At 36.9% G+C, this 13,567-nt stretch overlaps 3 protein-coding genes across 3 annotated transcripts; all 3 read left to right on the forward strand.

Annotated features, from left to right (window-relative positions):
* The first annotated feature begins 693 nt into the window (after positions 1–693).
* Positions 694–4,272, forward strand: LOC113276614 (protein trichome birefringence-like 2). The gene is made up of 5 exons (XM_026526240.1): positions 694–2,146; positions 2,452–2,647; positions 2,735–2,943; positions 3,030–3,188; positions 3,280–4,272. The coding sequence occupies exons 1-5, from the start codon at positions 1,221–1,223 to the stop codon at positions 3,626–3,628; spliced, it is 1,839 nt and encodes a 612-aa protein (XP_026382025.1). The 5' UTR covers positions 694–1,220; the 3' UTR covers positions 3,629–4,272.
* Positions 3,629–8,776, forward strand: LOC113276617 (protein trichome birefringence-like 2). The gene is made up of 6 exons (XM_026526244.1): positions 3,629–3,763; positions 5,680–5,995; positions 6,922–7,117; positions 7,276–7,493; positions 7,588–7,746; positions 7,834–8,776. The coding sequence occupies exons 1-6, from the start codon at positions 3,694–3,696 to the stop codon at positions 8,177–8,179; spliced, it is 1,305 nt and encodes a 434-aa protein (XP_026382029.1). The 5' UTR covers positions 3,629–3,693; the 3' UTR covers positions 8,180–8,776.
* Positions 8,777–9,280: 504 nt separating this feature from the next.
* Positions 9,281–11,681, forward strand: LOC113276615 (protein trichome birefringence-like 2). The gene is made up of 5 exons (XM_026526241.1): positions 9,281–9,990; positions 10,087–10,282; positions 10,460–10,671; positions 10,749–10,907; positions 10,988–11,681. Exons 1-5 carry the CDS (start codon positions 9,404–9,406, stop codon positions 11,331–11,333), a joined length of 1,500 nt encoding a protein of 499 aa, XP_026382026.1. The 5' UTR covers positions 9,281–9,403; the 3' UTR covers positions 11,334–11,681.
* The last annotated feature ends 1,886 nt before the right edge of the window (positions 11,682–13,567 follow it).

Here is a 13,567-nt window from a genome sequence, read left to right on the forward strand (position 1 = left end):
TGTATAGTCCGCATGTACAGGAAAAATCACCTAATACGACCACACACCGAGCCCAACTCATACACTGATTACTTCAAACCTTTTTATTACAAGGGACAACAAATTTTATTTTTATTTTCAGAAAAAAAGATTGGTTTGTTTAAAAATACTAATATATAACTGGTTTCGGAGAAATACTGTCGGCGGGAAAATTAAAAATGTTTAGGAACCTGTCATAAGAAATAATTTATGGCGGGTTTTGGAATTTTCAACGGTGGAGTTAGTTAAGGGGCAGACGTGAGAGATATCATATTTTCAACGGTTGAAAAAGTTGAGGAGCAGGTATGTATAATTTTGATCACTTTAGGTAAAAGGCTAGAATTATTTCTTTAAAAAGTTTGACGGGGTTGGATAAAAGTCGATCACAAGGGAAAGTAGAAAACGATAGCTTCTTTTCCGGCAGATAGGAAATGACATTCACCTCAATAAATTTTTGTCCTGAAAAATCAAGTTAGCCCAGCACCAGTGGTGTGGCACGCCCTTAACAATTTCAGATTGCTAAAAACAAACCGGATATTTCAAATCACATTCATCTCAACGTGTTATCAATTCATAGGGCCTGTGCTTGCTCTACATTAGCAGAGAGCAAATGGTGTGACACGGTTATGTCGATATCACCCCCATAACAGATTCTAGAGGGCAAGAGTAGCGCGTTCAATACGTCCGAGTAACCTATAAACTAAACACAGCAGTGATACATTTTAAGAGAAGATATGCGTGATTGATTGAGTAGTCGTCTTACTACTCGTCTCTAATTGATTAATAATTTATGCATGGGGTGTTTCTGAATTTATAGTAATTCTTTTGATAATATATTGTAACTTGTTGAGATAATTCATTAAAAATAGAAAATAAATAAAATAATTAATGCGATGGCTTAAACTATTGACAAACATTATTGACTAATTTCTGTTTTTGCATCTGATCAGTGTTAAAAATCTTGTATATACAAGCAGAGAGTGTTGAGTAGAGAAGAAGTATTCAGGAGCATCGGCTCGAGAACAAACATCTTGGTTTCTCCAGCGATCCTCTCTAGCTTCTCTTCTTGTCTAGCTAGGCAAGGCAGCTTCCATTTGCTTCCTTGTTTTCCATATACATTTGGTTGTGTAGCTAGCCTCTAGCTTCTGTTTTCTTGTTTACTGCAAGATATCTTTGCCTTTGAGTGCTACAAGAAAATTCTAATGAAGACGGTCGGGATATCGGAAAAGTTATGTCAGTTGGTAGGAATATCTCCACCGCATCATAGAGTTACTAGAAAATATGGATCAAATACAATAATACTATCTGGTTCAAGGAGAAAAGGATCATCGGTTCTTTTCGGTTTTGGTTGCGTTCTTGGAGTTTCAATCCTTATAATTACAACTATCATCCTTATGTTCCCAATTCTTTCACCATCAATTATGAATCCCATGCTTCAGAATAATATTAACAAATTATATCAAAAAATTTCACTTTCTCATTCGTCTTATGATACCACCACCACCACCACTACTATTACTAGTACTAGCTTTTCTTCATCTTCTTTGGATTCTTCACAAGACTTATCGGAGGATAACTCTTTGGAAGCGAATCAAACGACAATTCCTTCTTCCTTACAGGAGTCATTGGAAAACTCTACTTCGGTTATGGAGTCACTGGAGAACACTACCGCCACGGATCAAACTGTAATTCCTTGGAATTCTTCTTCAGAGTTAATGGAGAACTCTGCCGAAACAATTCTAGCAGAAAGCAATGGTACAATTGCTAACTACTCGAGCGCCGCTAAAGTTGAAGAACTGGTGTCTACAAAAGCAGAGGATCCAGTTGTCAGTAATATCTCTAATAATAATGAAATTAAATTGTATGATGGTGAGAAGAAACAGGCAGAAGAAACTAGTGATACTTCTTCTTCTTCTTCTCAAGGCCATGAGTGCAATATTTTTGAAGGTGAATGGGTAAAGCCGGTGAACAATCGAGAACCTTTCTATCCTCCTGGTACTTGTCCTTATATCGAACAATCACCTTTCGATTGTTACAAGAATGGGAGACCAGAGGATGCATTTCTAAAATTGCAGTGGGAATGGCAATCTCACACAACAAATGCAGGATGCAACACTAATTTCCCAAGGTATAATCTGTATTTCATTCAGCCTTTTCTTGATTTTAAATCTATTCATATAACAAATGTTTTTTAAGATTCAGACAGTCAGTTAAAGGGACTTTTAGCCATTATAACCAATCATATGCATTATGTTATGAGATCTCTACTCAAAAGTGGGAACACATCAACTTTTGGTTGCGTCTGACTCAAATTTGATACACTCTTTCAGCTGACACATGCAGTAATTTTCAGTTGGTTCTGACTGACTTAACCGGCCCTATGTAGAAACATGGTTCTTAATTTTTTACTGTCTGTATTTTTCATATTTGCAGCATGCTTAATGCAACGGACTTCCTAGAGAGATTAAGAAACAAAAAAGTGGCGTTTGCGGGAGATTCTCTAAATAGGAATATGTTTGAATCTCTGATGTGCATCCTCTGGAATGCCGTCCCGGATAAAAGCCGAGTCCATTGGGTCTCTGGGTACGCAGATTACAAGATTAGAGGAGATAAATCGTTGAGATACGAGGTAAATTCTGTTTAATTTCATTAATTAAAACCTCTAATGTTTATATTTCAACCGTCTAAATACATTTCTTGTTGTTGTTGTAATCAGGACTATAATTGTACCGTAGGATTTGTATGGTCTCCTTATTTAGTCAAAGAAACAAATCCGAGGAATCGAAGAAACGAGACGAATAAGAATGACCCAGAGAAAATGAGACTAGATATGATTGACGATCACGCAGCATCGTTCTACCGCGATGCTGATCTTGTAATTTTTGATTCATGGCATTGGTGGATTAATGATAAAACTAATAGCGGGTAAGTAAGTGTAACATGGCGGAAAAAAAAGGGTTGTCTGATATATTATTATTGCATACGTGACTTATATGGTGTTAAATTTGCAGCGTAAACTATTTTCAAGAAGGCGATTACTTGTACCCGAAACTAGATATGATTAAAGCGTATAAGAAGGGTCTGACTACATGGAGGAAATGGATGGACAAGAACATTGATCCTAACAGAACTCAAGTTGTTTTCAGAGGATATTCAGTTAACCATTTCCTGTAAGTAATCTTTCTGGATAATCTTTCTTTCTTACTTTTTTTTTTTTTTTATTTTAATTTTTGGTACTGAATTCTTTTGTATAACATGCAGTGGAGGTAAATGGAACACCGGTGGGAAATGTAACAGAGAATTAGAACCAATCGCGAGTAACGAAACCTATCGAGAAAAGAGTCCCCCAAAGGTGAAAATACTGGAAGACACAATTCGGAAAATGAAGACTCCTGTTATATATCTGAATGTCACAAAGCAAACATACTATAGAACCGACGGACACCCTTCACTCTACCACAAAAATTTCAAGACATACGAAGAGAGGCTTGCAGCTGTGCTGAATCACCAGGATTGTAGTCATTGGTGCTTACCAGGTATCCCAGATACATGGAATGAATTGCTGTATATTTCTCTCTTGAGGGACGGTAAAGGATCATTTGCCCGGTGATAGCATCTTCTGTAGAAAGTAGCGGTGGTTAAAATTCAATTATTTTTTCGTGCCAAAAGAAAGTGATGAAAAAGAAGGTTTCAGTACAGACCCACTATCTTGGATGCACACTCCGGAATATATTCCTTTTCACAGGTAAGCCATTCAGCGATCCTTCCTTCCCTTGTAAATTGTAAGATTTCAAGGTCAGTCCAGTTGAATCCTAATAATGGGCATCAGAGAAAGGGAAAATGTTGTGTTAGGTCTGTTTCTCTGACCGTAGGTCCGTAGCCCAGTGCTCACTTTTTAACTGCTCCCCGGGGTACGTACCATATGGGAAGTTATGTTTGTGGGTGGGCAAGTCTCAAAAGCATGTATGTATGTTCAAGAGGAAAGCGTTAAAAATGTGGCTATTATACGATGGGTTTCCCTCCCAGTTGATTCTTTCTCGGGTCAACTTACTTTGGTCTTTCAAGAAAAACAAACAGTAGTCTATTGAGTGTTCCGAGTTAATATCGGAAGTCTTTGAGTTGACTGCTGCAAAGACTAGATGCAGCTGACAAATTTCGTGCACATAAGTTTTGAGCTGTTGTTGTCTGTTTGGTAAATTTTATTGCTTGGTAGCTTTATTACTTACTACAATGATATCGGCAGTTAAGCTGTTTGGTAAGTTTTGCTCCTTGGACGGTGCACCGAGTAAATCTATATATTCATGTGAAGTACCTAGGCACCTCAAGAGAAATGATATACCTTGAAACCTGCCGGACCTTAATAGGAAAACACTAGTGGTTCACAACCACACACATAGACGGAAAATTAGTTGAAACTTGATTTGGGAATAAAGTACAATAAATGGAATTTACAAGCCTGATGAGTCATGTCATGTGCTTCAAGAATCGATGATCTGTATATTGTGTACTTTCCCAGCTTATTATATTACCGTTCCTTAATTGCCTATGGGTTGGCTAACATTTGCCTACGTTTATTATTTAAAAGTGAAATCGAAACGCGGACAAATGAAGACAGAGCCACAGATCATGACCGCAGGATTTGTGGATCATGAATTTTATAATCCGGCCAGTGCACTCATCGGAGAACATATATTCACCGTTTATGACACTCATTCACTGAAATAGGATGTCCATCTGATAGGACGGACGATCACACCAAATGAATGTATTGGATTCTCAAATCAGAGTTGCGTTGTTTTTCGTCTGTTTCGCCTCTGGTGGTCCTTAGCCCGTAGACATTTCTTATTCCGATCAAAAAAAAAAACAAAAGAGGTCTAGAAGCCCTGGTTAGTTGAGATACTCTCAACCCTATTTAAGATATTACAAATATTGTTTAAATTAATTAATCATTTACCTAATCTGATTGACAAAGTAAAAAAGCATTATTTATGTCCGTTGTTTACCTAATTAATGTGTCATGTCGGAGTATTACTTAACTTAATGGAGTCAGTAAGGATATATGTGTATATATACCCTCCACATTGTGAAGTACAAGATTCTCTACTTAGTTTTATATTATCATCTTCCTCAAAACTCATTTTTTTTCTTCCATTTCCGAGTTACATGTAAGAATGAACGCAAATGAAACAGATATTGTGAATCCGAACAAGAAAAATCCGATGAAAAAGCTTGGGAGTTGGGAGAAGTTATGTAACTTGGTAGGGATGTCTCATCACCCTCCAAAGCCAAATGGCATTCTATTAGGTTTCGGTTCTATGATCGGAGCTTCAATCATCGTTTTTACAGTTTTTCTTTTCATGTTCCCATTTTTTTCACCGTCGTTTAAGAATCCAATACTTCAAGATAATCACCTCAAGGAGTTTTATTACAAATTCTCGCAGTGGCCATTCTCTATTACTGGTATTACCACTAATACTACTACTGTTGCTTCTTCGGCTCCGGAGATTTTGAAAAACTTAACACAAAACACTCAAAACGTTACTAATAGTAGTACTTCTGCTCTGATTTCTTCTTCACCTTCTTTAGAACCATTTGCGAAAAACTCCACTGAAGAAGGGTTTAGTAACTCATCCAGCGTTGTTTCTGTTGATCTTCCTATAGCTGAAGAGTTGATCATAGAAGATAAGACCAGAAGTAATCTCACAAGCGATCACAATAGTAGTGCAGCTGCAGCAGCATATCATGAGAAAGAAAAGCAAGCAAATGCTCATGATGAATACTGTGATGCTAATGTATTTGATGGTGAATGGGTAAAGATTGAAGACCGGAAACAGTATTATGAGGGTGGTTCTTGTCCGTATGTCGAACCATCACCTTACAATTGTTACATGAACGGGAGACCTGATAATCACTTCTTAAAATGGCATTGGCAATGGCAGTCTCAGCAAACAAATGCAAGATGCAACAATCTTCCCAGGTATAAACTCTTAAACTTATCTTTGTTTAAGATTGATTAAATGATTTTAATACTTCCTCTACTAAGGAACTTGTAGTTGCTGAAAATTTCTAGCTAGACTGTGAATTAGCTGCATTCTTGAACGGTGGGAGTGAAACCAAGTGCTTTGGTACTTAGAAATTAGAATCTCATTATGAAACTATTACTTGTTGAAATGCTAATTCAAATCAAAATTCTCGTTATTACCACATTAGTTAAAATCCTAGCTAATACATACAAAAAAAAAATAATAAAAAAAAGTGCCCTTTTAGTTGCTACTTTCTTTATCATAGTTTAGTCATTGCTGCACGCATGTGCAGCTTAGTGTTATTAAGATTCGTGGAGACTGTCACACGGTAAAGATTTATTAATTTATTACAACGCGATAAAATTGTACGATTATCAGTAGTAACTAATTGTCATGTGCATTTTGCAATATCGAGGAATGAAAGGAACCTGCGTATGCGACTTCCTCAATAGTCCTTTCCTAATTTTGCTCCTAGTTGTGTGACCGAGTCTTAATTTAATTGGGGGATTCAGACTCGGTCATGTTATCACATACAAAATGTACTTCACAGCTACTGGTTAAGATCAGATAAGTTGGAGATAGTTTAAAGCGCATGCATTTTGTTTTATTCATCTGATGATTGCATGGTCCGATGAGTCAGATATGTCTCCAACCCTCGAGTCAGACAATATATCTGATTCAGACGAGTCACCAAACGTGTCAAAAAATAATAACTGTCTCGAAAAGAATCAGATACGAGTCAGTGAGTCCCTTACAGTCTCTTGGTTAAGGTGCCCCTCAACATGATTTGTTTTTTTTTCCTTTCAAGATGCCCCTTGACATGAATGTAGCAGATATGTAACAGAATGGGACTAAGCTCTTTCTTTTCTTTCTTCTGCAGCTTCCTTGATCCAACTGATTTTCTAGAGAGGTTGAGAGGAAAAAAGTTGGTATTTGCTGGGGATTCTCTTAACAGAAATATGTTTGAATCTCTAGTTTGTATCCTTTGGAGTGCAATTCCAGACAAGAGCAGAGTGTATAGGATCCCTGGAAATGTCGAATACAATATAAGAGGAGACAATTCTTATCGATATGAGGTATGAGCTTTGCTTAATTTACTTAAGTTTGATGGGATTTGTTCATTTAAACAGACTCCATGTCTGTCAGAATTTGCAGTGTAAATTATAGCCCCGCTGACTTATTAAAAATTTAGCTCTTTTGCTGACGCTTGTATTGTAATTGCATTGAAATTTAGGACTACAACTTCAGCATAGTATTTGCGTGGTCTCCATTTTTGGTTAATGAAACCAATCCGAAGAATCGTAGAGATCCTGGACGCAGTAAGTTAAAACCGGAGGTAGAGACTCTAAGACTGGATTTGATTGACGAGCTAGCATCATCGGTGTATCGAGATGCTGATGTTGTAGTTTTTGATTCGTGGCATTGGTGGAATATTGACAAAACTAATCACGGGTGAGTAACATGATGGAAAACTCAGATTCTTACTTATTCTTTTGATGCATGAATTCTTTTCATAATACGGATATGTGCTTCATTGAAATGGCAGGGAAAACTACTTCCAAGAAGGTAATTACTTGCACCCAAGACTGAAGATGGTTGAAGCATACAAGAAAGGTCTAGCTACTTGGAGTAAATGGATTGACAACAACATTGATTCGAACAAAACCCAAGTTGTTTTCAGAGGATATTCAACTCCACATTTCCAGTAAGTGATCACAAAAGATATTATATATGATTGTAGTGTGACCAGTTATCTGATTGCGCAACTAATTGTTCTGGTGTTTCTGTGCAGTGGGGGTAAATGGAACACAGGTGGGAAATGCAACAGGGAAACAGAGCCGATCAAGGGCAGTGAACCATATATAGAGAGGAATCCTTCACAGGTGAAAGTACTAGAAGACACACTACGTCGAATGAAGACGCCTGTGTTATATCTTAATATTAGCAAACTATCTAATTATCGAGCTGACGGACACCCTTCCTTGTATTCAAAGAATTTAACTGTGCAAGAGAGAATTGCAGCTATGGATCATCAAGATTGTGTCCATTGGTGCCTACCTGGCGTACCTGATACATGGAATGAGTTGTTGTATGCTTCTCTCCTGAAGAATCGTAAAGGATCTTTTGGACGACTGTAGTACGAAAAATGCTTAACTGAATGGAATAGCAAGAAACATTACATAAACCAGTAGTTATCCATGGCAAACGGGAAGGAACAAGAGTTAATTTCTTGGTATGTGTATAGTACTATATGATCCCACAAAGTCGCCAGGGCGTGCACTTTGTTTGGTATTCAGATTTCTGCAGCCTGTGCAAGATGAATTAGCTGAATGTTAAAATTAAGACGGTATATATATAAGAACAAGTGTTTTGAAAACTCGTCAGTAAAGATGTGAAGTCCTTTCATCATTCAAACGTTCATCCCAGTGGACCTGCCTGCATTCAGCTGCAGAGTTTTCCAGTTCAAAGGTGATTAACATAGAGATGTGCACGAGTATGCACCATAGAGGGCGTGCAGTGCACCCTACCACAGACTCTTTTGAAAAGGAAGAGTTAGCATAGTTATTCTGTAGTCAGAATAAGTTCATTTTCTAAAGTCCAGACTGTCTATTTCAATTGGTTGATTCACTAAAGCTTCTTCTAATGCGAAAGAGATCTTATTTACTACTAGTTTATGTATTCTGAACTTCAAAATGGGTCTGAAATCAAGGTATTGGATTTAGAAAAAGAAATTCAGTGCGAATACATTATTGGTTGATTGGTATATGTGTATTTGTTATATACCACAAATGCCGGGCTTAACGTGTATATATAAAAATCGACGATAAGACCACCTAATAAAGACAACACTCCCAAGCAAATAAATCAATCAATCAATGTAAGAAGATATCAAAAATAATTTCTTCATTTATTTTTTTGTTTTTTCTTTTGTTAATGTTCTCTTTACAGCAACTTTTTTTCCTTTTTTTTTTTTTTTTTTTTTTTTTTTTTTCTTTTTGAACCAAGCAGCAAAAAGAATTTTGAGGATTTATTTTTCTTTGTTTTCATGTTAACTTACTTGAACGAAAATTCTATATTCTAACCAAACGTTGATTATGTATATAAGTATATACCGGAAAATATGTGACTAAAATGACAACGACTTATTGAGAAGAGTCATAAGTGTAAGAAGAAATCAATTATTAAAAATATTGATTTTTGTTAAATTTTACTATATTTTTTTTTTTGAAAGAAGCAACTTGGACTCATTTACCAGGCTAAATTGAAAAATGTCAATGAGATCTGGTTCTTGATAATATCATTTCAATCTATAGAACGAACAACACTATTGACGTGAGACAGACGTAATTTTGTTTATCTGGATGAGAAATCTCAAGGTTTGGGACAAGTCATGTCACTTCTTAACGGTGCCGTCTCATCATCATTCAAAGAGATACGGTTCATCGATGCTTCTTCGTTTCGGTTTCATCCTCGGAGCTTCCATCTTTCTTCTTACAGCTACTATCTTCATATTTCCATCAGTAATGGATTCAATGTTCTGGATACCAAACGCGCATACTTCAAGTGATACAACTTCTTTTTCTGCTGTTCCGACGGAGCTATTGGAAAACTCCACCGGAACTGTCCAAACAGAAACAAATCTCATGGAAACTAGTTTTACGAACTCAAGTGTTGTTTCCACTGATCTTCCTAATGACGGAGAGTTTATAGATAGAAACGACGGTCAAATTGCAAACATTTCTTACCGGAAGTGTGATATTTTTGAAGGTGAATGGGTCAAGGTGAATGGTCGAAAACCTTACTATCCTCCTGGTTCTTGTCCTTACTTGAAAAAACAACCGTTTGCTTGTTACCAAAACGGAAGACCGGACGATCAGTTCCTTGGATGGCAATGGCAGTGGCAATCTCAAGAAACCAATGCCGGATGTGATAATATACCCAACCCCGGGTAATGTCTCCCATTTTTTTCTTTCTTTCGTTCGATATCAGAGCTTGCATTTGCTCGTGCTTTACTTGTGACGGTAATGTCCTTGTCTATTTGCAGCTTGTTTAATCCAATTGACTTTCTCAATAGACTGAGAGATAAAAAGTTGGTATTTGTTGGGGATTCCCTGAACAGAAATATGTTCATGTCAATGTTGTGTATGCTTTGGAATGCCATTCCAGATAAGAGCAGAATTGTTAAGCTGCATAGGGAGATAGAATTCAAGATCCGAGGAGATTATTCTAGGCGATACAAGGTAATTCCCTTTTGATTAAATATGTTCATGTCAATGTTGTGCTGACAAATTAGTTACGTTCCCATGTCCTTCATGGACTGGGAAAGCAGCAACACTTCCCTTTGTAGAATTTTCAACTTTCTCCAAAATCTCAATTGATGAATATGCATTTCCATGGGCGGCTTTGTGTTATATTAGGACTACAACTGTTCCGTAGTTTTTGTTTGGTCTCCATATCTGGTTTATGAAGCTAATCCAAGGAGTCGCAGAAGCAAAAATATATTACATCTAGGACCTCATACACTAAGATTGGATCTTATTGACGAGCTTGCAGCATCCGTGTATCGTGATGCTGATATTGTGGTTTTTGATTCGTGGCATTGGTGGAATGTTGATAAGACGAATCATGGGTGAGTCGCATTTGCAAGTATTTCTTTGTTGTCGGTGAATATTGTGCCTCGCGCTAACTACTGGTTTTCACTCGCAGAGAAAACATATTTCAAGAAGGTGATTACCTGCACCCAAAATTGGAGATAAACGAGGCATACAAGAAAGCTCTTACGACTTGGAGGAAATGGATTGATAATAACGTCGATTCTACGAGAACCCAAATTGTTTTCAGAGGATACTCCGTCTCCCATTACGTGTGCGTATCAACCATATATATTATTGAATCTCGTTCTCTTAATTCATCGGTTTTCTGAACCTACTCGGTCTATTGCACAGGGGCGGGAAATGGAACACTGGTGGAAAATGCGATAGAGAAACAGAACCGATCATGAGTAAGGAAACATACATGGAGAGATCACCTTTACAGGTGAAAATACTAGAAGACGTACTACGGGAAATGAAGTCTCCTGTGTTATATCTGAATGTCAGTAAACTTACATACTACAGAGCGGATGCACACCCTTCAGTGTATGCAAAAAACTACAGTGTTCAAGAGAGAACTGTAGCATTGGATCATCAAGATTGTAGTCATTGGTGTTTACCAGGTGTACCTGATACATGGAATGAGTTGTTGTATGTTTCTTTACTGAAGGCTCGTAAAGGATCTTTTGGCCGCCAATAAAATAAGAAATCGGTAGCATCTGAATCGGAAACAACATTTTTGGATATCACTAGGAATTAGCTTTCCTTGTATAGTCCCATGACATCCATATTTATGTATTGGGGGTTTTCCTTGTATATAGTCCCATGACATCCATATTTATGTATTGGGGGTTGGATTTGTTGGGAATCTTGGGATAGCAGGTTGGAGTCGTTGGACCAGTAGTGGGACCTAGTTGCATAGAAAAAGATATTCTCTCCGTTCTTGGAAAAGAGATACTCTCACTTTTTCATTTTAGCCTAAAAATAAGCCAAGTTAAAAAAGTGTAAGTATTCATTTTCCAAATATGGAGGGAGTATTATTCTTTTAGTTCATTTGTTATATATAGCATTGCTGCTTTGTTCGCTTTAGTTTCACATTTTATTGGTTAGATCCCCTAAAATCGTCATGTGAGTGGGTAGGATGGGACCTGAGCTCAGGGAATTAGCAGAGGGTCCATTAAAAGGTAAGCTGGATCCACGAGTTGAGTCTGAGCGGTTTTGGAGGAGAGGGTGGTCTATTTAGAAATTTAGGGAAGTTTAGGGGTGGTCTATTTAGAAATTTTGTTTTGGTTATAATCATATATATGCTTGTAGAGGGAGATCCTTTTTTTTCTTTCTGACATAAAAAAGGGCAATTTAAAATACAAAGACAAAACAAAATACAAAGACAAAACAAAGGCACGAGAGCCTGGCCAACAAAAAAGAAAAAAATACTAAGTTACATGATAACACCATGCCAACTATTAAGAACCATCTCCAAAGAATAGTTCTTAAACACTCCTTTCTTCAAAAGCCAATTGAAAAGTAGCACCTTATTATCATCAATCATCCTCTCTGTTGAATAAGACTTCCCTTGATAAAATCGTCTATTTCTTTCAAGTCAGATAGTCCACCAAATAGCAAATGGAATGAGCTCCCAAATTTTCCATTTTTTAGCTTTCTTTTTCCTCTTTTGTTTCCACTCCCATAAAGTGTTTTTGACACAGTCATTAGAAACCCAATGAAACTTGTAACAATCCAAAAAGAAATGCCACAATTTCCTTGTAATATCACAGTGCAAGAAAATATGGTCATTTGTTTTAGCAGCTTTCTTGCAGAATAAACACCCATTCACAATGATAGTATTTCTCAATTTATCCATAGTAGGAGCAACATTACAACACAGAGACCAGATGAAAAATGATGCCCATCTCTTCTCCTTTCTCTTTCTTCAGGAAATTCTCCATGATGCCCGTTTCTTCCTATAGTTATCGAGTGCTTTGCCCTTGTTGTTGACTCCTCCATGACTTATTTTCTTGTTATACTTGGCTGAAGTTTGTACCGCTAATAATCTATATTCCGAACCCTAAATCGTATGATCCAAAGTATAGATCTGCGATTCGGTACAAGGATATTGTCTGGTCTTACTCAACTAATAACGATTTTGATTGATCCAAGAACGAGAAAATAAGTATCTAATGATTGAAACTCTCGAATAAAGAAAATCCTGCTGAAATCCGTGACATAAAATAACGAACTCTCTACTCGGACCTAGCAATCCTTTACCGCTAGAAGGGTGTAAATCAGATCTAGAATATGACACTTCTCCTTTTGAGGCTTGACAAAACCTTAAAAGTTTCCTAGATCTACAAATCTAAAACGAAATACGTCTGAAAGCTCAAAGATCTGATGGAGTTTGAGACCAAAAACTCATAAAACTGACTTTGAGCGTGCAAAAGACAAAACTAGAACAACGTACAAAGAAGACGAAACATGAACAAAATAGAAAACTCAAACCATGATTCTTAAAGCAAAAATACCTCACAGGTTCTTTTCCCTTTGTCTGGCACCAAAATGTAGCAGGAAATCCTACAACTCCACCCAAATAAGAAATCTCACACAAACTTACTAAAACTAGTGAAGAAGATAAGATTCAACTCATTTTTATTAGTTTTTCACAAGGTTCATACACAAAGATTGAGATATCTCTCCAAAGCTATAAACCCTAATTCTCCCTTTACAACTTTTCTCTCTAAACAATCACTTAGACTAATAAAAACCTCATTACCCTCTACAATGCCCTCTCATTCCTTATATAGGACTTTCCATAGTGGATAACAACTAATAAAGTAGTTTCTTCTCTTATAAACTCGGATAAATATTCTCTCTGATGTCTCCTTATCGCATAATTAGGGTCAACAATATTATCGCAATCCAGTCACGCTTCTCATGTGA

The sequence above is a fragment of the Papaver somniferum genome, chromosome 4 (assembly GCF_003573695.1).
Source record: "Papaver somniferum cultivar HN1 chromosome 4, ASM357369v1, whole genome shotgun sequence".
Classification (NCBI taxonomy): domain Eukaryota; kingdom Viridiplantae; phylum Streptophyta; class Magnoliopsida; order Ranunculales; family Papaveraceae; genus Papaver; species Papaver somniferum.

Excerpts from the sequence above, each read along its gene's own strand:
- LOC113276614 (XM_026526240.1), top strand. The coding sequence starts at position 1,221 with ATGAAGACGGTCGGGATATCGGAAAAGTTATGTCAGTTGGTAGGAATA. Across the intron at positions 2,147-2,451 it reads TGCAACACTAATTTCCCAAG|CATGCTTAATGCAACGGACT; the intron begins GTATAATCTGTA and ends TCATATTTGCAG. Across the intron at positions 2,648-2,734 it reads ATAAATCGTTGAGATACGAG|GACTATAATTGTACCGTAGG; the intron begins GTAAATTCTGTT and ends TGTTGTAATCAG.
- LOC113276615 (XM_026526241.1), top strand. The coding sequence starts at position 9,404 with ATGAGAAATCTCAAGGTTTGGGACAAGTCATGTCACTTCTTAACGGTG. Across the intron at positions 9,991-10,086 it reads GATAATATACCCAACCCCGG|CTTGTTTAATCCAATTGACT; the intron begins GTAATGTCTCCC and ends GTCTATTTGCAG. Across the intron at positions 10,283-10,459 it reads ATTATTCTAGGCGATACAAG|GACTACAACTGTTCCGTAGT; the intron begins GTAATTCCCTTT and ends GTGTTATATTAG.
- LOC113276617 (XM_026526244.1), top strand. The coding sequence starts at position 3,694 with ATGAAAAAGAAGGTTTCAGTACAGACCCACTATCTTGGATGCACACTC. Across the intron at positions 7,118-7,275 it reads ACAATTCTTATCGATATGAG|GACTACAACTTCAGCATAGT; the intron begins GTATGAGCTTTG and ends ATTGAAATTTAG. Across the intron at positions 7,747-7,833 it reads TATTCAACTCCACATTTCCA|TGGGGGTAAATGGAACACAG; the intron begins GTAAGTGATCAC and ends GTTTCTGTGCAG.